Source organism: Calidris pugnax, unplaced genomic scaffold (genome assembly GCF_001431845.1).
Source record: "Calidris pugnax isolate Ruff unplaced genomic scaffold, ASM143184v1 scaffold276, whole genome shotgun sequence".
NCBI classification, from domain to species: domain Eukaryota; kingdom Metazoa; phylum Chordata; class Aves; order Charadriiformes; family Scolopacidae; genus Calidris; species Calidris pugnax.
In genome coordinates, this window is record NW_015091112.1 from 727,289 (window position 1) to 749,313 (window position 22,025).

General features: G+C 43.6%; 1 protein-coding gene across 1 annotated transcript in view; it reads left to right on the forward strand.

The window, feature by feature from the left end:
• The window catches only part of RUNX2 (runt-related transcription factor 2), a gene marked incomplete at its 5' end in the record, with an annotated part of 80,754 nt that extends 73,185 nt beyond the window's left edge, over positions 1–7,569 (forward strand). Inside the window, one exon of the mRNA XM_014958230.1 lies at positions 7,091–7,569. Within this exon, the coding sequence (XP_014813716.1) occupies positions 7,091–7,569 (479 nt within the window). The remainder of the gene's footprint in view (positions 1–7,090) is intronic.
• Positions 7,570–22,025: the final 14,456 nt, after the last annotated feature.

Sequence of the window (22,025 nt, forward strand, 5' to 3'; positions counted from 1 at the left end):
CGTAGTTCACACCTTTTCTCCTCCTATTGTTTGCCAGGAGACCTGGTTGCTGGTGTGTGAGGGTGACATGGGAAAAAAATGCAAAAAAAAAAGGTTGTAAAATGCTTTTATTCTTTTTTCCCCCTAAAATTTGGGTGGGTTTTTTTCTGAATTAAATGGAGTGAAGGGGAATTTGAAAATATATGATAAATGGTTGCAAGTATCCAGATGACACATGTTCGTCCCAAAAGTGAAGTCGGGAGGGAGAAGCCCTGTGTGTTCTTTTCTGCAGTGCTGCAGGACCCTCACCCTTGGAGCAGGTAGAGACATGTTGGGTGGTAGACGTGTGGCAGGAGGGTCCCTGGCCTCTGGCACAAAGCTGAGCACCCCAAGAGGTTTGAGGGGTCAATGGCTAAGGAACAGAGACAGGAGGAGGTGGTTTGGGATCCCTGGGAACTGCAGTCCCAGGCTCCATCCTGCAGTAGCATCCCGGGGGAAAGCTGGTAGAGCACCTCTGGAGAACCAGAAGTCCTCCCTGGAAGGAGGATTGTGCTGTGTGGGATTCACTAAACACTTAGGAGCAGAGGCAGGTGACAGGAATTTACCAAAATGAAGAGGGAAATAACACTCTCCCCCGATACAGAAAGATGCTCGGGGAAAACAGAGCGAGCAAATAATCACTTCCCTCCATCCAAACACGTTGCAAAGAATCCTTAAGATTGCAAAACTAAGCGCTCAGAAATTGGGAAATCTCAGTACTTACGTTGCCTGTGCAACTTTAAATCAGCCTCATTCTGCTTATGCATTATATTACAGATTTTAATTACGGGATCACATGATACTTTTCCCACGGGATTCCTGTCTCATTCAGTGCACAGGATGGACAGTGCCTACTTAATGAGCAGCTCTTCAATATTTTGTTTTCTTCTTGTTCTTTGCGTTTCCCCAGGCCTTGTTTATTGCAGAGCATTAAATTCTGCTCTATAGAAGGAATTCTTCATTTCTTGATGGGCTTTGCTCTAATATTTCTGCGGTAGCATTTGTGTACAGTTCGTTGCGGTGCAATATTCCCAAGAAAGAACGAGCCTGCTTTAAAAAGAGTCCTGAAACTGACTCCAAGGTCTCCTGTAATCCAGTGCTCCTTCTGTGTGTCACCTACAGCATGAATTTTTTTCTATCTGTGGCCTTATGTTCAGACCTGAGTTCCTGTTGGCTTCAGGTGTAGCTGTGAATATTTAGCACACGTGCAAATCAGAAGCCAGCATCTTTTGTGGGCACAGAAAATAAGAGAACGTGATTTGGGGAGGTTTCAACTGAGTCACGTCGGAGCTGTGTGGCAGAAACACGTATAAAATCCAGTTTGCTCAGGAAAATAATTGGGTCTCCTTGGTCTTGTTCACTTCACCCCTTCTGATTTCTTCCAGCAGTGGATTTTGGGGGATGTATAGACAACGGTCTTCTCTATTCCTCAGCTCTGATATATCTCCAGAGGAGGTCAGCTCATGTGCTGCCTGCAGGAGGGTTCATGTAAAAGGAATAGCATCTTCTCCTGTGACTGAAAGCTCTATGGCAGTGCCTATGGAGAAGTGACTCAAATGCTGCTATTTCCTAACTTTCTCACTTTTCACGTGGTAACCTTCATAATACTCTTTTGTTTGTCTCTAGTTGTGTTGATAGTTTCTCAGATTTCTAAAAAAAAAACAAACCCCAAGTAACCCTGCCTTCCCAAATTTGTCTTTGCAATATCATACCGACATCCACGTGGGCTCCTTTTAGCCAGGCTTCCACCATCCCAGTGAATGGAGCCACCGATGGACCAGTTCTAGCTCGGGACTGGCACAAGGGTGGGTGGGGATGTCCCCGTGTTTCAGCATTATTTGCAGAAAAAATGCTGGGACTTGGGACTCCTGGATTTTATTCCAGTCCCTGGACAAGTGTCTTTGTAGGGGCACAGACTTTTCTGCCCATTTTTAGTCAGAAAGCTCATGATTTGTTCATGTTTGGCTGGATTTTCGTGGCAACATCTCTCACACAAAAGCCACTCCTATTCCAAAGTTCAAGTCCTTACTTCAAAGCGTGGAACTGGTACAGCTTTTCAAAGGAAGGCTTCTCAGAGTTTAAGATTAGTAAAACAATATATTTTTCCCAGCAGAAGAGTTTCAGCTGAAATTTTAAAAACAAATAAATGCATAAATCACAATTTAGCCCGAGACAGACGCCCAGCATGGACAATTTCAGCCAGAACGTTTAAAGTTTGGCAAAGCTGTAAGAGACTGAAAATCGTCTCATCATGTGAAGTGTGTGGCATACTTCATATGAGGAGATATTATCAGCTGTAAGTAATCCAAGCTGCGCATATAATTCAGAGACATAGATGTTAGGGAAGCAAAAAACAATGTTAATAGGTCAATTAGTGCTACGTCCCAGCCTAAATCGAACTATTGAACAAAAAAACCCACAAAATCGAGTGTCTACTTCAGCGAGTGTCTGAACACTGAAGTTCCCCCCAACACAAGTGAATAATTTAGCTCCTGGTAAATTTATTTAACTCTATGCAGCTGAATTTCCTTGAGACAGGCTGTTGGGTGGCTCTGGAATCCAGAAGCACTTGTCTTCTTGCATCCAATGATCACGCCTTGAGTTGATGTGCTGGAAGTTTCCCTATCAGACACATGCAATAAGCCAAGGGGACCTTTTATTTTTGGTAGTGACCTTATAGCATTAAATGACAAAGCAAATTGCAACATTTGTAAGTGATAAAATTATCCTGTAACCCTTTAAAGTAGATGTCAGCTTGCTGTACCCACAAGGAGTTAATCTATCCCCGGTACATTATGGTCTTTAATAATTGGAAGCGATTGGCCAAAGTGCTGTAAACCTGGCAGAAATTTGTTGCCTTATTTTCTGCAAACCACAAGCACAGCTTATTAATTGAGAAATGAACATTAACCGGCATTAAGCGAGCATCTGTAAACTGCAAAAGAGCAATGACCACGGTACGCGTTCAGCTGGAAACGGCAGAGCTGCAGAGCTGCAACAGGTAAAATTGGTTTTTAAGCACGAATGCAAAACCATTTTAGGCGGCTGCTGGCAAATGCCCAAGTCTAGGGTTTTTAATGAGGCTTCTGCATCAAAATAAGTGAAACCACATGGAATTTTAATTGTTCTTATTCTAAATATGAAACACACTGGAGCAGTATTCTTGAATCTAGGATGTTAGCATATATATTGGCAGATTAACATGACCACTTTTCTGTTCTAAACGTACAGCTCTCAGAAAACTTGAGTGCCAGGTTACTTTTGGGAGCAATCAGCCTGAAAGATTGAAAAACAGTTTAACCTGGACTCTTTCAGATGTAAAGGTTTTGGTTTTTTATTAAATAGACTTCTTTTTTTTTTTTTTTTTGGTACTGTCAAGCGCAGTGAGCTGCTCAGAGTGTATAGGGAAAGAGAATCACTTGCTGTGCTTGTGGCCGTGTTTCTCTTTCTGGCGGCACAAAATAAAGTCTCTTCTCTGTAAAGAAGGGTGGTTTCACAATCTTGCGGCCACGATGTAGGGTGGAGGATCTGCACTTCACCCGTTTAATGCAAGCTATCACGAGAGTGGGAATTCACCCATGCAAATTGTTTTCTTGCTCTGACAGAGGAAAAATTAGCATACATCTTTAATCCTGCCGGGGAGAGGAATAAATACATTATTTACTTGCACTGTCATGTTACTATATTGCTGATCGACATCGCTATTTGTGCACGAGCAGATATACAAAGATGGGTGCCATACCCAGAGGAACTATTTCTTTTCCCAGTCCAGCCAAGAACTAGCCATATATAAATGAATATACATCTGGTGTTTCCAAGTCAGAACAAAAATCAACCTTAACACAAGGAGGTAGCACAGAGAGAGAAGGAGATAGAAGAAGAGGAGGGTGAAAATGCGCCAGTGAGATCACATAGCGATGAGGATGGCAAGAAGCTGAGTTTCAGAGGCAACTTTTAAAAAAGTTTCTAGTCTCACTTGGAAAGAAGACTTTAGAACAGGCATCACAGAAAACTTCTGACCTCCAAAAAATGTCTTTACACCGTGGAGGTTCGGAAGGCTGGGAGCATATCTCAGGGGGTTATGGAGACACCAAAAGTCATTTGGGCAAAAGCAGGGTTGGAGAAGTGAGTGTGCAGGAGCTGTGCAGACATGACTTTTTAAAAAGTTTCTAGACTCACTTGGAAAGAAGACTCTAGAACAGGCATCACAGAAAACTTCTGACCTCCAAAAAATGTCTTTACACAGTGAAGGTTTGGAAGGCTGGGAGCAAATCTCAGGGGTTATGGAGACACCAAAAGTCATTTGGGCAAAAGCAGGGTTGGAGAAGTGAGTGTGCAGGAGCTGTGCAGACACAGCCATGAGTGAGATAAGAAAGGGTTATGGTTATTTGGCCTTTGGGTAAATGGGACTGTGCTTTACAAGCAACAGTAAAAACAAACAAGTGTGGATTTACTAGGGTACGTAAGGAGGTCTGTAGCCCCACGTTGGAAATGCCTACGTGTGGTGTGCACATTCTCAGCCATTCAACACATACATGGTCTCTTGGCAGCACCCATACAGATAATATTTGGATCTAGCCCTGAAAGGAAGATTGCCTTTTCATGTGTAAAACTGTGTAGATAGTTTGTTATGAAGAAAAAAAATAAATATTGGTTGCAAAGAAACCAAAAATGCCAATGATGTTCTACACCCTTACACTCATACCAATTCTACCTTTGATTATAAAAGTCTTGTTTAGCTTCTATCAGGGTAAACTTAGAGCAACTCTGTTCATGTTGAGAGAGTTGCAATAACAATAAAAAAAAAAAAGAGTATAAGCAGTAGCAGATTGAAACTCAGTATTTTGAGCAGCTGGGGAAATTATGTTCTAACCTTATATTTCCAGATACGTATCAGACCTGTTCACAATATAAAGGATAGTGTTCCAAAATTACAGCTTTGAATCTGGGTGGTATCGCCTCTGGCTATTGTTTGCAGTTGGGAAAGAAAGAAGTTGCATCAAGTAGTAGAGTGTTTGCTGTAAAGGTACAAGTTATATTACATTCCACGGGGCTGTGGTTGGAGGGGTTGATGATGGAGACAGACCCATTCACCCCTAGGTCACTGATTCAGTTCCAGATAAAGATAATAGTAATCACATTGTCATCAGAGTCAGAAATGGGCTTTTACTGCCCATTTAAAGTTCTGTACTCAATAACTTTTGAGATGGCAGATTATAATCCCCAGGTTTCAGACTGTGTGATTTGGACGCTTGGCTGGCTGTGGCCCAGGTCCTCCAGCCTGAACCCAAGCTGTGCCTGAGCTCTGCCCCACTGCTGCTTTTAGATATCGTTGAAGGTGTGGGTTAAATGAGCTGGTAGAACAGGAGGGAACAGTGATCTAAATCACAAAATGTGCCACACAAGGTGGCGGGGGCTGTTGAGTCTGTGGCTTATATTAACAACCACCATTGTGGGTGCTGTAGGGGGCCAAGGGCAGGAGGGCTGGAGAGACCTTCCTTCTACCCAGCAGTGTCAGCAGCTCAGATCCAAAGCCTGTCTACAAGGAAAAGCATTGCTGCATCTTACACTGAGAACAAACAGGTTGTTTCAGTGTTTAGCACGTCAGTTTGGCATCAAGAAGGTGCTGTATTTTCCTTTTAGGTTAATCAGATTCGGTGGATTGACACCAAGCAGTGCAGTTAGGAGTAGCAGAGTAGTGGAATCTCTTGGATTTACCCAAGAGATGGGTGAACCCTTGGGTCTAGAGGACTGTAAAGTTGAAGAAGTGTTGGCTGGGAAGCACAAGGAGAGCTTCTTGGATTTAATTATTTTTCCCCTTTGTTTATATCCCGCTCTTTCCAGTTCACTCATTATAAAAATGTATATTTGTATCTAATGCATACTGGCCTCTTGCACTGAGCTTCTTCATTAGGCTTTTTCTCTTTCCCCCTGTCTCTTTTCCCACACCCTTTTTGTTTTCCACTCTTCTGGCTCTCAACACGAGCTTTCACCATCTTTTTCTTCTGCTCCTGTCCATCTCCCACAGTCTCCTAAGCAGGTCACCAAGCTACTAACGTTTGCTTTCCAGTTCTGCTCCGAGACTTTGGGTGTTTGATGTGGGATTAGAAATTAGGCAAAATGAGTTTACCCATCCCTGTTTTGCGTTAGACTCCAATTCACAGCGTTACCATCCAGACGTTCACAGTAGCCATAAACTGTGTGGTCTTTTTTTTTTTATTTTTCAACCAGACTGCACAGACTACGTATGAAAACAACTTTTTTTTTCAATGGCAAAACCAGCGTTGGGCTTGTAATTTTCCATCGACTGCACTGAAAAATAAAATTTGCATCTTTGCTATCAGCTCAGTGGCCTTGCCCGTCCTTCGGATCCAGCAAATAATATTTTTCAGCCATAGGAAGTAGCTGAGCAGAATCTCACCTAAATATTTAAGGCAAAAAAAAAATGTAGGCAAGAAGTGGGGCTTAGTCACCCCCGGTGTAACTCCCCTGGTGTCAGTGGTGCAACTAACTTGGTGTTGCCAACTCTTGTAGTTTTATTACAAGTTGCACGGTAATTTCTGCTTTTCTTCAAACCCCAGCTCCCGACGGCGTGTGCTGAGGTGGGAATCTCAGCTTTCGTGTGCAACCAGACCTGATTTTCTCAAGAGGCTCTAGCAAAAACCCAGAGACATGTAACCACCAAAGCTCAGAACCCAGAAGGCAAATCAAGTCCAAATCCACCTTTCTCTTTTTGGCTCTTTTTCAATCTCGAGATTTTTGAGATTTTTGAGATTTTTGAGATTTTTTTTCCCCCGGCCTGACTTGTGACCTTTCAATGCTTTGGGTTGGCAATGCTGCTCCCTCCATCGGCATCAGTGGAGTTGGACCAGGGATGAGTTTGGCCCAGCGCTTGTAGAAGACAGGTGTATGACTCTGTTCCTTGCAATGTATTATTTGATATGATCTGCTGTTCTCTTGGGGGCCAAAAGAAGTGGGTTTTCTTAGAAAAAAATAAAATTCTATCATCACGTGGTACAAAAAATGGTATTTACAGAATTGTTTTCCCCCGTCTTTTGTTATAATTTTTTAGGTGCTTCAGAGCTGGGCCCATTTTCAGACCCCAGGCAGTTCACAAGCATTTCATCCCTCACTGAGAGCCGCTTCTCCAACCCACGAATGCACTATCCAGCCACCTTTACCTATACACCGCCAGTCACCTCAGGCATGTCACTGGGTATGTCCGCAACCACTCACTACCACACCTACCTACCACCACCCTACCCCGGCTCTTCCCAAAACCAAAGTGGACCTTTCCAGACCAGCAGCACTCCATATCTCTACTATGGCACTTCGTCAGGATCATACCAGTTCCCCATGGTGCCGGGAGGGGACCGCTCCCCCTCCAGGATGCTTCCTCCGTGCACCACCACGTCCAACGGCAGCACGCTGTTAAACCCTAACTTGCCCAACCAGAGTGACGGGGTGGAGGCCGATGGCAGCCACAGCAGCTCCCCAACCGTCTTGAATTCTAGTGGCAGAATGGATGAGTCCGTTTGGAGGCCCTACTGAGATTTCTTCCGTAGCCGGCCCGACCTCCGCCAGCCAAAAAAAAAAAAACCAAAAAACCAAACCAAACCAAACCAAACCAAACAAACGGTCGACTAACTACGAAGTGCCTGGTTTTTGTGTTTTCGTTTTTTTTTTTTTTAAAAAAAAAAAAAAAAGAAAGAAAAAGATTTTACTGATATGTGCAACTGTGTAGATGGGATGATAATGGCCATAAATAACACAAGAGTTACCAACACGTCACAGCCCGTGTTTCAGATTATGTGGATCAAAGCACATATTTTTATTTTTTTTTTTCCTTGGAACCATTTTACCTTGGTTTATATTTAAAATGTACTTTTTACACACACACACAAAAAATCACCCCCTCCTTCTAGAGTGTTGTAATAACTAGCGAGTACTTTTGCCAATGAGGAGAGAACGGACTCCCCGGCTATTAGGAGAAACATGGTGATGCAAGGCAAAGGCTGCATTCCCTTTTCTTTTTTAATTAAAAAAAAAACCAAACAAACAAACCAACAACAACCTAACCATGAACTCCAGATACAGTTGCAATCATACAACGTATGGGACCCTCATCACGCCCGTAGTGCAATTCAACTGGCTTGTATTGGTGCACATAAAAAAGGAAAGCAAAGATGGAGTTGCTTCCATTTTGCCATGATGCGTTCAGATGAAAATAGCTGTCCCAAAACAACCTCTGTCCGAGCCTTGCTGCAGATAACAGTTGGAACTTCTCTGTGTTCATCGCTTTTTTTTTTTTCCTTTTTTTTTTTTGTGGTTTGATTTTGGGTACTTAAAGAGAACGAGTCTTCAAGTTAGGCTAGACAGACAACCCTGGGGTTTCCTTTTTTGCTTTTGTGTCCGTTCATTTTGCCTTCGATTAGCCAAAAAACCAAAAAAATAATAACCACCAAAACCTTTAAAAACAAAAACCGAAATGTTATTACTTATGCAAAATATGAAAATGGCAATATATATTACTACAGCCAAAATGGTATACATAGTATTTGTGTTCGGCTATGTTCTTTTTTATTTTTTTTTAAATTATAAATGTGTAAAATTTGAGGTTGTTTGCTAACATGAATCATCATATAACTTTAAAAGAATATTTATAATTATTTAATGACATTTGGACCCTTTAAACGTTTCTTAATGTAATGATATATTGACTTCGGTCTCTAAAAGTGTTTTTGGGTTTTTTTTATTTTTTACTTATTACACTTCTGCAATGGTCTAAACCTCAAACCTTTACCCAACTCTGAAAAGCAGTTCCAGTGTGAACCAGTTTACAATGTGACTTAAAAAACGACAAACCCAACCTAAATGCATCCACATCAAATGATTTTGGATGTAGGATCTTTTTATATAACTTATGAAGGAAATATTGTGTTTAAAATATTTTTATTAGCTGTCTGGTTGCCTTCAACACAGTCTTGCCTTTTAATCAGTAGTTGTGGAGACACTGGAAAAATGGTAGGAAGGACGAAATATTTTCCACCCTTCCCCTTATTTCTTCTTCTCCCGGGATTTTTCTCAGAACTTCAAAATTTGAAAATATTCCTATTTAAAATGTTCTGGTTTGACAGCACGATTTGAATCTCGACAGGGTTTATTTTTTTGCCCAAAGAAAAATCAAAACCGTTTCAAAGCCCGTATTTCACACGTTAAGGAATGGTTAAATATCTCAGAAATGGGAGTAAGGGAGAATTGGTGAAACTTTTTCCCCTCCCCTTGCCATTTCAGCCCACTCGATGGAATCAAAAGGTTCAAAACTTGAGACAGAAGCTGCCTGGTAGCGCATCGCCGCCCCCCTTTAGCATTAAATGCTCGAGCCGTGAGGATGCTGGGTTGACTTTGAAGCCCATGTGGCTGTTGCCATGTTAGAGAGACAAGCCCGAGGGCGGCCATACCCACCTCTGCAAACGCTGAAGATAAAACAAAGTCACCTTAAAAGCCACCCTGGGGCTCCCAGGTGTGATACAGGGAGAGCAAATTGCACCCAAAACCGCTAACTCTCCAGAGTAGGAGGCCAAATTTTGCCCAGCCCGGGGCTGCCACGGCAAACGGGGATGCGACGTGGCATGGGCTGGATGCGGTGGGAGTCGAGCCGCCCTCCCCACCTCATCCCCAAAGCAGGGGATGTTGAGCCTGGTTTAGAGGGATGTTCAGCATCTCCTGATGGGGTTTGCCAGCGCTCCCTCCTTCCCTTGCCATAGACATCACCATCCTCAGCCACCTTGAGAGGGCTGCTGGCCACCAAGCCTTGGCTGGTCTTTGGCTACCTCCAAAGTCTTGCCGTAACCCAACGGTGGGCATGGCCATCCCGAGCCGGACAACATCCTCACCGCTCGTTAATAGCGAAGCTGTTAAACGAGTTGCCATTAGCACGGTACATCCCTCCAATTTGCGTGACGACGCGCTCTTAAAAAAAAAAAAATAAATTAATTAAAGTCTTTGCCTTCTAAAGGTTGTATACCAAGTATGCTTAAAGTATAAGTAAGACACTTTTTTTTTTTTTCTTCTAATACTTAGTTTTCCTTCAAAGATGGAAGCTGTAATTGATTCTATTTATTGTTGGTTTGTGGTAGCTTGAAGCATACCACTGTCCATTTATTTGTAACTGTAAAATACGTTTGTTAGTCTCAGCAGCACTTAAAAAGCCAGTGTCTGGTTACACATTTCAGTTTTGTTTTTTGTTTAGTAAGCAAGAGAAAAAGATGTACTGCCAGTGCAAGCTGTTTCCTATTTAATAAAAGGTACTATATTTGTACATTATTTGTTATTGCTGAGAAGGGCTTTTTAAGGTTTACTGTATGCATATTAAGTAATTTTTAGGGTGCTTTTGTGTTGAAATGTTGTTAAGAGTGGCTGCAGGCAGCAACCCAGATTTTTCTTTTCTTTTTTTTTTTTTTTTTTTTAAGACTTTGTTGTAAAATTCAAGCACTTGGTTTTTGTTTCTGGATAAATCCAGCACAGACCAGACTTTTGTTTTGCTCAGTACCGACAGGACCCTCTTTGTGTCCCCCGCGGTTTTTCAACTGGACCATTAGGGACAGACGTTGAAAACGTTTTCTCCTCCTGGTCGAGGTGCGTGTGCCCGGTCCGTGCCCTCAGCTTCCCTGGCCGGGCGGGCGGGCGTCTGGCTCTGCCTGCTCCAGTTAGGAAGGAAAGGATTTTCTAAGGACCTACAGATGGAGGAGCACCAGCCCCTTGACTTTCAGTAGACCTCTGTGCTCCTGAACCCTCCTGGTGCCTTTGGGAAACCTCTCCCGGTCCGTCAGGCTGGGCACGGCGGGGGTCGGACAGGCCGAGGCAGAGATGCTCATCCAAGCTTTTGGAAAACGCTTTCGAGTTCGCTCAGAAATGCTCTTGAATCAGGATTTCAGACCAAAAAAAAAACCAACCAACCACCAAACCCCAACCAGCGCTAGGTAGTCAATGCGATCAGGTTGATGGATGTTTTGCGAGGTGCTTGGCATCAGCAGAAAGGAGTTTTCTCAAAGGTACGACGGCCTTTCCCTTCGGCGAGTGGCAATCTTTGGCACCGGTCATAGATTTAAAGATAAAAAAAAATGGCCTTTTTTAAACTTTCCAGCTCTCTTATCCTACCAAAGATTTACTTCCAGCACAACAGGCACAATGTCCCTTTTGCCAAACGGAGGATTAAATCCTCCTCTCCCTCCTCCTAAGAGGAACCAGATCGGGGTCAGCGGGTCGGGAGGGATGAGTAAAGCAAATTATTTACCCCACAGCGTCATTTGTGTGGCCTTTATCGTTTCTCTTAGAAGACCAGCTGCTGTGTCTTTCTTAGCATTGGACGTTTTGGTTTTGCCAGCAGTCCCCCGAGCAAAGATTTACCGGTTTCCACAAGTTACCATCTCCAAGTGGGGAAAATTTTGCACTTTCACACTTAGCAAAGCGAAGCCCAGCCCCGCGCCGGGGGGGGCTCCATGCGCCCAACAAGCCATGAGCAAAAAGCAATAATTCAAACCTGGATCAGCCATGAGCTCAAAGAAGCCCCATTCTCTGAACCCCTGAGTTTCTTGTTGTTTTTAAATAGAATGCATTTCATTTTAACATTTTCTGAGAACTTTTTTTAGATGTTTGTTTACTTCCATGTTTACAGATAACTCTTTGCTTTTTTTTTTTTTTTTAATGCAGTACTTTTAAGTATATCAGCCAAAACCATACTTTTACAGTAACTTTTGTCTTAGGTAATATGAGTGACATTCCAATTTTTTTTTTTTTGTTGTTAAATATGCTTTACCAGTCTCGAATTTCCGCTGGAACAAAATATTTGTAGCATTTTGTGTAAATACAAGCTTTAATTTTTTATTTTTTCAAATGCTGTCACCCGAGGTTTGCTTTTCATGCACATATTGTACAAACACACTCTGCTTTATGCCACAGACGATGATTGTGGATCAGTTTACTTCAACTTCAAAGGGACTATTTGTATTGTATGTTGCAACTGTAAATTGAATTGTTTGGCATTTTCTCATGATTGTAATATTAATTTGAAGTTTGAATTTCATTTTCAATAAAATGGCTTTTTTTTTTGTTAACGTTCTTCTATGCTTCTTTTTCTTCCACTCTCTCCTCTTAGCCCCAGGCAGGGTAAAGTAAGAACATGGTAGGACACGGTACCAGCCCTTCCGTGGTGGCCCCATCAATTTCTATAGCATTTAAATTTTCAATTAAATACAAAAAGCGAGTTTCCAGGCCTATGGGTGGTAAAGTACACCTTCTAAATCTGATCTCAAATGTTCCTTCTTTTCCTGAGTCTGCAAACTGTCAAACCCTGAGTGCAAACTGCTCCATTCATCTTGCTAGACCGTTAACTCTGAAACCTAACGATGACGTTTGCCGGGACATTCTGATGCTGCGGCGCTGCAGGCACAGCTTGAAGTATAGGAAAAGCTGGGAGACATTTCCAGACTGGGAAGGGGGAGGGATTGGGGTTTATGGTGCTTTTCCAGGATGGGGGTTACGCTATTCCCACCTCTTCCTGGTCAGACCTGAGGAATGCAGTTACAGATAATCTTGAGATTTGCATGGCCTGTGGCAAGAATAGCTTCCAAGCAGCAAAAGATATATGGGTAGGGAGGAGACCAGGGGAGGAGTCTTTCTTTCCTCCAGATTGGTGGCAGGTGTAGGAGGAGATGCAGCTAATGAAGGTGAGGTGAAGTTCACCCAAGGCTGTCTGTAGGAGGAGAGGACAGGAGTGGTTTGCAAGTTTGTGCCTGGTTTCATAGTAAGTTCTTATCCTTTTTAACTATTTCTTGAGTCTGCATGTGAGAGATAGTAGCACAGAGAGGCATGAGGTTCTGATCATTTCAAGAAACCTTAAAGTCTGAAGTTTAAATGTCATTAATACTGGTTTTGTGAGCTCTTGGACCTACACGTTTTTTTGCATGGTGGTTGAAGACTCTGATAATATTTGCAGATTTTCGAGGTTGTTTTCGTTCCAGCCCATAATCTGAGTCCTGATTTTAGGGAAGCTTTATCCAAGGGTGAGGAACCAAGCAAACCAATCAATACTCTGTGGTGTAATTGCTATATACGTTGTTTTGGGGGGGGACTTATGCTTCAAACATTAGGGCTAAGACTTTCTGCTGGTGTGCAGGTCAGCTCAGCTAGTCGGAGCATGGAGGAATGTTCATCACATTCTTGCTTTCATGGTCACTTCATCCAGATGCTCATAAAGGGAAATAAACAATTTTTCACCATTTAGTATGGTCAAGTGGTGGAACAGGGGCCTATGGAGGTGGTGCCACCACCTCCTTGGAGGTTCATAGGACCTAGCCGGGTAAAGCATGGAGCAACCTAGTCTGACCCTGGAGCTGAGGCTGCTTGAGCAGAAGGTTGGGCTGGAGACTTCCCATGGTCCCCTCCAAATTATCCAACGGCCCTGTGAGTCGGGCTAGGAGCTATCTGCTACAGGTTGTTGTCTAAACTAAAAACTGCTTGTGTGGCTGTACGGGTAACACATATTAAGCTAAAACCCATCCGAATAAAGAGGTTTGACAGGATTAATTTCTTACATAGGTAGGTTATTGAGGAGTTCCAGTGATCCCTCCATCTTTGGTTGGTTTCTGGCACATTTCTCTGGGATGTCTACAGCAGAGATGGTCAGCAAAAGGATCAGAAGAGTCAAACCACTGCTGTGACCTAGTACAGCAATTCCCATCCTACATCATGCTGGGGCTGTTGCTTTTGATTTTTTGATTCATTTACCCTTTTGCAGCTTGAGAAGATGACTCATTCTCTCCCCTTAGCCAGAAACCAACCACTTGAGGCAAAATGACCACCCCTGGTGAGCATGGAGGAGTGCCCGATGTGGAGTGGTGGGAGGAGATCAAACTTGAAGTACCTTTAGGAGATATGATTGAAAGATGCCTTCCTACAAGGGATGGTGACAGTTGTCTTCCCCATCTTTTGGTGTCAGCAAATAGCATCTTGCTTTTGGGTTGTGAGGGCTGAATGTCAGCTCTGGATGACTGGAGTCAGGCCGTTGCCGGTCCCACGCAGCGTGCGTACGGCGGGCAGCATCTCCCACTGCCTCCCTTTCCCTCTTGGCCTCGGTTTTCACTTTTTAATTTCCTGTGCCTGTGAGCAACACCGGAGGGGCTCGGAGCAGCCACGTGTTGGCAGCCACCAGCCTAAATCAGCCTTCTTTGTGCCTAAAACAAGCTCTTGGGGAGAGGTGGGGGAGAGAAGGAGCAGGGTCTGACTTTATGGTTCAGCACCAAGACCTGCGCTGGCACCAAATAAAAAAATTCATCAAGCTGTTTACTGGGGGAAAGGAGGAAATAACCTCGGGATTATATATCCAAGGATTGGCAGGTACCGTCTAGTTGCCTTCTGTGTGGTCAGGAGGAAATGAATCGGTATTTTGGGGCGAAATCCCTCCCCTGGGTGACCACTGGTGGATGGCCAGTGCTCTGCAGAAGCCAGGGTAGAGCTCTGCAGCACCTGGGGGAGGTCGCACCAGATGATGTATTTGGGCAGGAGAGGGCATGGTGCATGGTGGGCGATCAGCTTTGCAGCTCAGGGACTCGTCGCTTGGCTGAACGCTTGCAGGGAACAGCCCAAGAGCATTATTCGCCAGAAATAGTTGTTGGATGGGTTAAAATTATAAGCAAATCCACTAGAAACCCGTAATCTTTGGAGAGGTGACACAGGTGACTGTGATGGAAAAATTACTGGGAGCACTGGTTGAGCCTTTCTACTCAACATCTTGAAAAAAAATAGTTTTAACATGAACATAAAGCAGAATATTAAATATTTAGCATTCAAAAGGACTGTCTTTGAGCTTCTGTAGTTATTAGATTTTTCCCTGTAGATCTACTGGTGCGATGTCAGTCTGGGATGTATGGAGCTCTTCCCATGAGGTCTCTGTGATACTTACATGGCCTTGGAGGGGGGGACATCAGCATCTACCCCTCTGGGAATAGGAAGCTGTTGGCCCCAGTAACAGATAAGGCTGTGAGGTACAAAGGGAAAGAACAAAGCCTGAACTTCCAGAAGCATCTGGTGATCTGATGCTGTGCAAATAAAGGAACTCGGGACCTAAAACATAATTTGAAATTATCAGGCCTTCCCTGCTGCTTTCGTGCAGATTAATTGCGTATCTCACTTGGGGTAGATGCAAACGGCATTTCTAGTGTCAACTGTGTTACCTACAGAACAAGTGGACTTGAATTTCCCTACTGCAGTTTGTGTGAGAGAATAAAATAAAATCCCTATAGTTATATTTGTAAGAACTTGTAAAAATGAGACAAAAGATCTTTTTTTCTGTAGCTGGGAAATTTCAGCATCGTCTGTGATCCTCCAGGCAGCTTTGGACTCCTCTTTTTATGCCTCAGTTTCCCAAGGTATAGAAGAGGGAATTTACTATTTCCCTACTTTGTCAGGGTGTCCCATGGACTCAGTGTTTATAGAGAGCTTTGAACTGTTTTTTTGTTGTTGTTGTTGTTGTTTAGCCCTTTTTTTACTACAAATCCAATGTTTGGTCTCACACCATTGGATAGTGTCCTTTGAAACAGCACATTTCTAAACCACATGTTTAGAAAAATTGACCCACTTTCCAGACTGCTGATCTGGTCAAAAAACAATGCGGAGTTAAGGCCAAGTTGTGCTGTCTCAACAGATTTACTCGGGATTTGCGGTGGGGCAGGAAGAAAAGCAGGGATGGCTGCGATCCGGGGAGGCAGCCCTTGGCCGCTCCCTCCCGGCAGCTCGCTCGGGATGAGCAGCTGGAGCTTGCGGGATGTCCCAACACTTAGAGAAAAGCAAACAACCCATGTTAAAGTTGATACGCCGCAGCGACTTGCCTGTGATTAATGTTCACCACCAGGCCAAATTCAGATGGTGATTACGCCGGTAGAGATGGGCTGAAGTCCCTCTATTAATAGCCCTGTGTTTTTGGACTCCGGCACTTTTCAACCCATAAATGTGGGTGTTATCAATGAAGGGTCACCAAAATGCTGGTTGGAAGGGGTCTTCGTGGGTCTCCTCGTCCAAGGCGGGCTTGATGTAGACCCATCACCACCAGATCCACTCAGTGTGGCTGTGTCCAGAGAGTCCTGAAACTTCCCAAGCATGCAGATGGAGCTGGGGCTTCATCTCATCCCCTCACTTCTCCTAATGTCCACCCCCAACCTTCCAAAGTGAAATTGGTGACTTTTTCCCCAGCCTCTAGGCTTGGGTTTGGGTTTTTTACCTGCCTCTGAGTTTGGATGCAGAGGGTACAGTAAAGATTTAAAACCTTGTCGCACATCTATAGGAATCTAGTGCTTGGTGATCTCTCCTTTCCAACCCCTTCATTTGTGTTCTTCCAGGCTGGGAGTTTAGAGATCTATTAAAAATAAAGTCAGAGCCTAAACACCAAGGCAGCCCCCCAGCTTGTTTACTTTTTCATTTCCGCAGCTGGAAAAAGAAGCCCTTTAGTAGCTGAAAATGATGTTGCTGCATCCAAATGTTGTGAGATGATAGCTTCTCCCAGGAAAGCACAGTTTTTATCCCTGCTCCGGGGTGTCCGAGGCTGGTTAGCAAATGTCAGGAAATAGGAAGGAAAGGCCATGGCAAAAAGGGAAAAAAAAAACCCAAGTAATCCAAACAGATCTCGGGAAACCTGGATGCTAAGGATCTTTGTCCTTTTATTGCCAGTAGTGGTGTTCTCCTAACAGAGCAGGACGTTCTCATCTTTTAATAATAGCCAGGCCAGATGCTAAAGTCTCTTTTGCAAATACTGTATAAGTGAGAAGGAGAACAGCTGATTTCTGTTAAGATGAATACATCAGGAGAGTAAGCCAGAAAAAAAAAAAAAAAAAGTATGAGAAATCTCCAGAGGTCTTTCTTTGCGAAGCCGTTTGGCGGCGAGATCTCAAAGTCGGGACGGAAAATCCCGTCTGTGCTCCTGTCCCTTCGCTGATGGGTCGCCGCATGTCGAGCGGCAATTCCTGCACCGCTCAGGGATTTGGAGCCGCGCTGGCGGGGATTTCCCTCTATACTTTTTGAGAGCTGCAAAATCCACAGCCTTTGGCTTTCGTGGAGCTGTGGAAAGTACCAGTCGATGAGGAATTTTCTTGACTTGCTCCTTGCCATAGAAAAAAAAAGGTTACACGCTGAGTTGGGGCCAGTGATTTAAAATGGCATCTTTGTTCCATCTTTTTTTTGTACTTTCTGTTCCTCCCTGTTTTCTTTCCTTAGTCAATTTTATTTGTCTGGAAGAGATTAGTTCAAACTGCTAGATAGACATGGGCTTGTTTTATAAGGCACCGTATTGGACATTAAGATGACTCTTACTCTCCTCACATTATCCCCTCAATCAACTTTCCCTTATGTTCAGCACAGAAACTGCAATTCCCTCTGGGCAGGGATCTTTGAAATGACAGTAAAATCGCTCCTAATGTGCTTATAGGTATTGGATGGAAAGTGTTAGAGAAAGTGTTAGAGAAAAGGAGGGTACGTGGTGATGTGGTATTTTGCATTTCTGTAATGGGGCAATGTCCAAGAGAAAAAAAGAACTGACTGTGTATCATGTTCACACATTTTTCTCATGTGCTGAATGGCAGTCCTCGAAAACAGTTCCTAGAAACCAGAAAAAAACCCATTGTGAAATGATGGGGAGAACTCATGCAATGTTTAGGGTTGCTGACCAATGGCTCCAGATAGAGACGTTTACGGAGAACTTGTGCAACCCTTTTCCTCGCCAGCGAGGGAAGGTTTTGTACGTGCCGTTTCAAACCTCCCTGTCTCTGCTTGACCAAGAGGATCCCCCCAGTTGCTATTGTCATAAGCTTCCAATTAGGAATTCATTTTGGTTGCTCCATTTAACAGGGCACAAAAATTTATTTATTTTTCTTTTCTGTGCACTGCATTTATTTATAAAAGATACTTTTGGGGGGATAGTCACTTTAAGCCTGGCATTTTGTGGGATTTTGCCAGCTCCTTCAGGACACAAAACACCAACAGGCAAAGTGCTGATGACCTGCAGCGTTACTTGGTTATTCTGTCTTGGATTTACTGATCCAGGTGTGTGTGGCACAGAGGGACAGACCTTGTGCCTCCTCTGTGTTGGCAGCACCAGTGGTTGAAGGATGGAACGAGGTTGCTCCACTTGTGGCTAAGGACGTGTGCCCTGTGCCAGGGCAATAGGCTGCTTGGACACATCTGGGGCATCAGACCTCACCATCTGGGGAAAAGAAAAAATAGAGATAATTTAGGTCATCTGCAGCGTGACAACCTAGAGACAGGAAAACATAAACCGCTGGTACTTGAGCAGACCGTGGTTCAGAGGAGCTGGCACCTCCCTGGGTCTGTTCAGTCGGTGGGGGCTCACACCCATCCCAGTGGGGCTGAGGGGTGAAACCCTGATGAAGATGGGTAAATGAATGCATTCCATAAACAAAAGTCCTCTCAGAGGCAAATATCTATGCTCAGATCCTTCCTCTGGAAGTAGTAGGGTACTGAAGACACCCCCTGTTCCAGCTACCCCAGAAGGTTGTGGACATCTAGGGTCGGTGTTCAGATCTTCCATTTGCCTCTTTTTTTTCTGTCAAAAAGCAAAGCTAAAATTGGACCCGGTTTGTGCTTTGGGGAAGTGTAGACTTGTTGAAGTCGTTGCCAGATTTAATGTCACTATTGCCCCTTTGGCGTTTCAGTCACTGCCGTGTTCACGTATTTTGACACAAGAGCTGATGCCAGCTGCATGAAGGGATCCATCCCTTCCCTCAGTGTGTAGCCCAAGCCCATCACCGGTCCATGCAGGGCTTCTCCCATCCCGTTGTGTCCTTTTGGCCCCACACTGGTGTTGCAGACCAAAATGAGGGGATATTCTAGCAGCCTGGCTGCTGCCCTCAAGCCCCATGAAAATGTGTACCCAACAGAAAAGGGTAACACCGAATTTGCAAAGGTCTCCTGCTAGAGATGAGAATGACCACAGACCTCAGACCTTGCGAATGCAATGTCAAAGTCATTTCTTTACTGCTTCTTTGCCCACAACAACGGCAAATAAAAAATTGAACCTCAAAGACGGAAGACGTGAAGCTCAGAAACATGCCCACACCCACACGCGATACAAGACAGTGGGAAATCAAATTTTCGGCTGCATCCCTGCATGAGCAGCATTTCACCTCTGAAAATGTTTTCTTAAAGCTTACTCTCTTCTCAAGTGCCCAGAAGTGATGGGTGCTTAAAAAAAATTGTGTAATGTTTTAGATAGGTATCGGTGACAATATATAATATGAATATGAATTGGCTTCTCTATTTACCACCTTGTTAGGTCAAGGATGGCTTTTGAAATCTCAGAAATAGGTAAAAATGTATATGGAGCTGATCTTACTATGAATCCTGCAGTTCCTGGTTTATTAGGGAAAAGTGATTGTTATTTGGTTACTTCTTTTAGCTTAAAATACAGTTATTGTTTTTCTTCCAAGGGTTTTTGGCTGCTTTACAGCTGTTGTTAGGAAATCAGTATTTCTTAGTAGAGTATGTACCCATTTATTAATTTTTGTGACAAGGCAAATTTCAAAGAATTGAAAGGCTCTGACGCCATTTTTCTGGAAAAGACCAGTAGCTTGCCAGTAAGCACATTTCTCCTTAGCAGGCCAATCTCAATTCCAATTAAAAATAAAAGGGGGATTGGATTTTGGGGAATTTTTTTTTCTGCCACAGTTCTATAGTTTTTGACTCTACTTTGCCCTCTTTGGGTTCACAATAAAGGCTTAAAAACCTTATTAGTGAGATACACAGAGGAATGACTTGCTTTAGGTAATAAACGGTAGAATCAAATCCTGCTGGTTTTCCTTTTGTAGCCAGTAAAAGCCATTTGAATGGTTTCTGCAAAGAAAAGAGTGAGAAACAGAGCCTTGAATGGTGTGGCCTCCTGGCTGGTGACTCCTCACCTTCCAGATGACCCCTCACAGCTCCCAGGGAGCTCAGGTCTGAGGGCAATGACTAACTTCTTCCTAAAGATGGAATGTAATCCCTAAATTGCCCTGAAAAGGTTTCACAGACTATATGGATAGTGCTGATTGTTAATTTAGAAACTGAAGCTAGATGCTAGAAGGGATATCTGATGGGATGACTGAGAGAGAAGAATTTGGCCCAAGATGTCCTTAAAGGTGATCTTAGGTCACAGAGATTTAAGGATTAGAGCAAAGAGTTTATAGATTTTATTCCCCCATATATGTATTTATGAAGTATTGTGGTACTCATGTAATACTCAAATATTTAAAAATGGAAGATAAGAAAACTCCAGCTTCCTCGCTGGGAGAAGCACCCTGAAATGCACCTTTAGGATTGCTTTCTGGGCGTGTGAGTGGATCAGCACCTTGTTCCTGGCTGTGTTTGTGGATGTATATGTGTGTGTGTGAGCCAGGGCAAACCGGCCCTCCCTCCCAAGGAAAACATGGTGAGGGAGTGCTGAGGAAGAGGTGGGGTTTGCCTCTGGTTTTGCATGGGAAAACCCGTTCTTTCCGCAGAAAGGATTTCTGTTTCCTAGGAAAATGAAGGAATTTGGCCTGTAGGTACACAGATTTGAAGGTCGTCTGGGTAATTATGTAGTGGTGGTGCTGACAGTTGTTAATGTTCTACTCTTTGGGGTCCCTCTGTGTGCAGAATCCCAGCTAGACCATGCACTTGGAGCCCAAAGTTCTATGTGTGATTGGACTGGAGGTTTCCAGATAGTTTTGAAGACTTCAGAAGATAGGAGCACCACTTCTCCTTTGGCCAGTGGTTTGGTCATTTGAGCTGTAATGTATCCCACTGCCCCTCTGTGAACTCCAGTGTCTGATATTGCTGGTGTTGGAGATCAATTCGCTGAGTATCAGTGAGACAAAGCAGTATCTGTGGTAGACCAAACAACACTGCCAGAGAAAATGACATGTTCTTGACCGAGTCATTCTTAAGACTCTAAATAAATAAAAAAACCAAAAAGAAACTGGTCAAAATTGCTCTAAGTTTACTGTAATTTCATAAATTATCTGAGACATAAACGTAGAACAGAGAGGAATCTTGCAGTAGGAGAGACAAGGGAAAAGATTTAGTGCCATAAAAGCAGTATTTCTTTTGTATCCATAATGGTTAATATCTAGTGCAATTATGAATTTGAGTTCTCAGAGTCATCTTGCGTTGGTCTTTGGTCTTTCTTCTTACAGGACTTAGAGGTCATATAAAGTTTCTCTTTTTTTTTTTTTTTTTTTTTTTTTTTGGTCCTTGTAGCCTTTAGCAGTGGCTTTTGGGAGCTCACAGTTCACCTGTTGATCTAATCAAAAAGCTCTGTGTCCCCCAGCCTGTCTGTTTCTCTTTCAACAAATTTACATCCTTAGACCCCAGCAGCTTCAGTTTTAAGTCTGTGACCTTGCTCATGTTTCTCAGTGCGAAACCTGGGCACTGACTCCAGTAATAGCGAGACCAAGGCAAACTGTGTGGTCAGTGGGTTGCCCGGAGAGATGGCAGATCTTTCACAAGAGACCTTTTCCATCCCCAGGAGATCTGTTGGGGGATACTGGTGCATTGACCGTTATTGACAAGTCTTTGCGTGTTTCCTAGAGTGGAAGAAACGGTATATAGTCTTTTGCTCAACTCAGAGAAGCAGAGCAACCAGGAAAAATGAAGTGTCCCAGGCTTGAAATCATGCCAATGGGTGTGATAAGTTGTTGTGCAGGTGGCAGATGCCCCCCCCTTTGCAGCCAGCCCCTCCCAGTCCAACCCGAGCAAAGTTTACCACTCTCCGGGTTGGGCGAAGTCATCTGAAAGCTGGGAGATGTTGCTTTTCATATTCAATGCAAAGGAAACAACCTGTGTTTTCTTGACACTTTGACCCCCTGTTTTCTTATCAGCCATCGCAGCGGTGTCACAAAGATGCTGAAGATAGGAGACGAAAAGGGCTGAACCACATGAATCTAGTTTCGTTATTTGCATTTTATTTGCCCTGACTTCATCTGGAC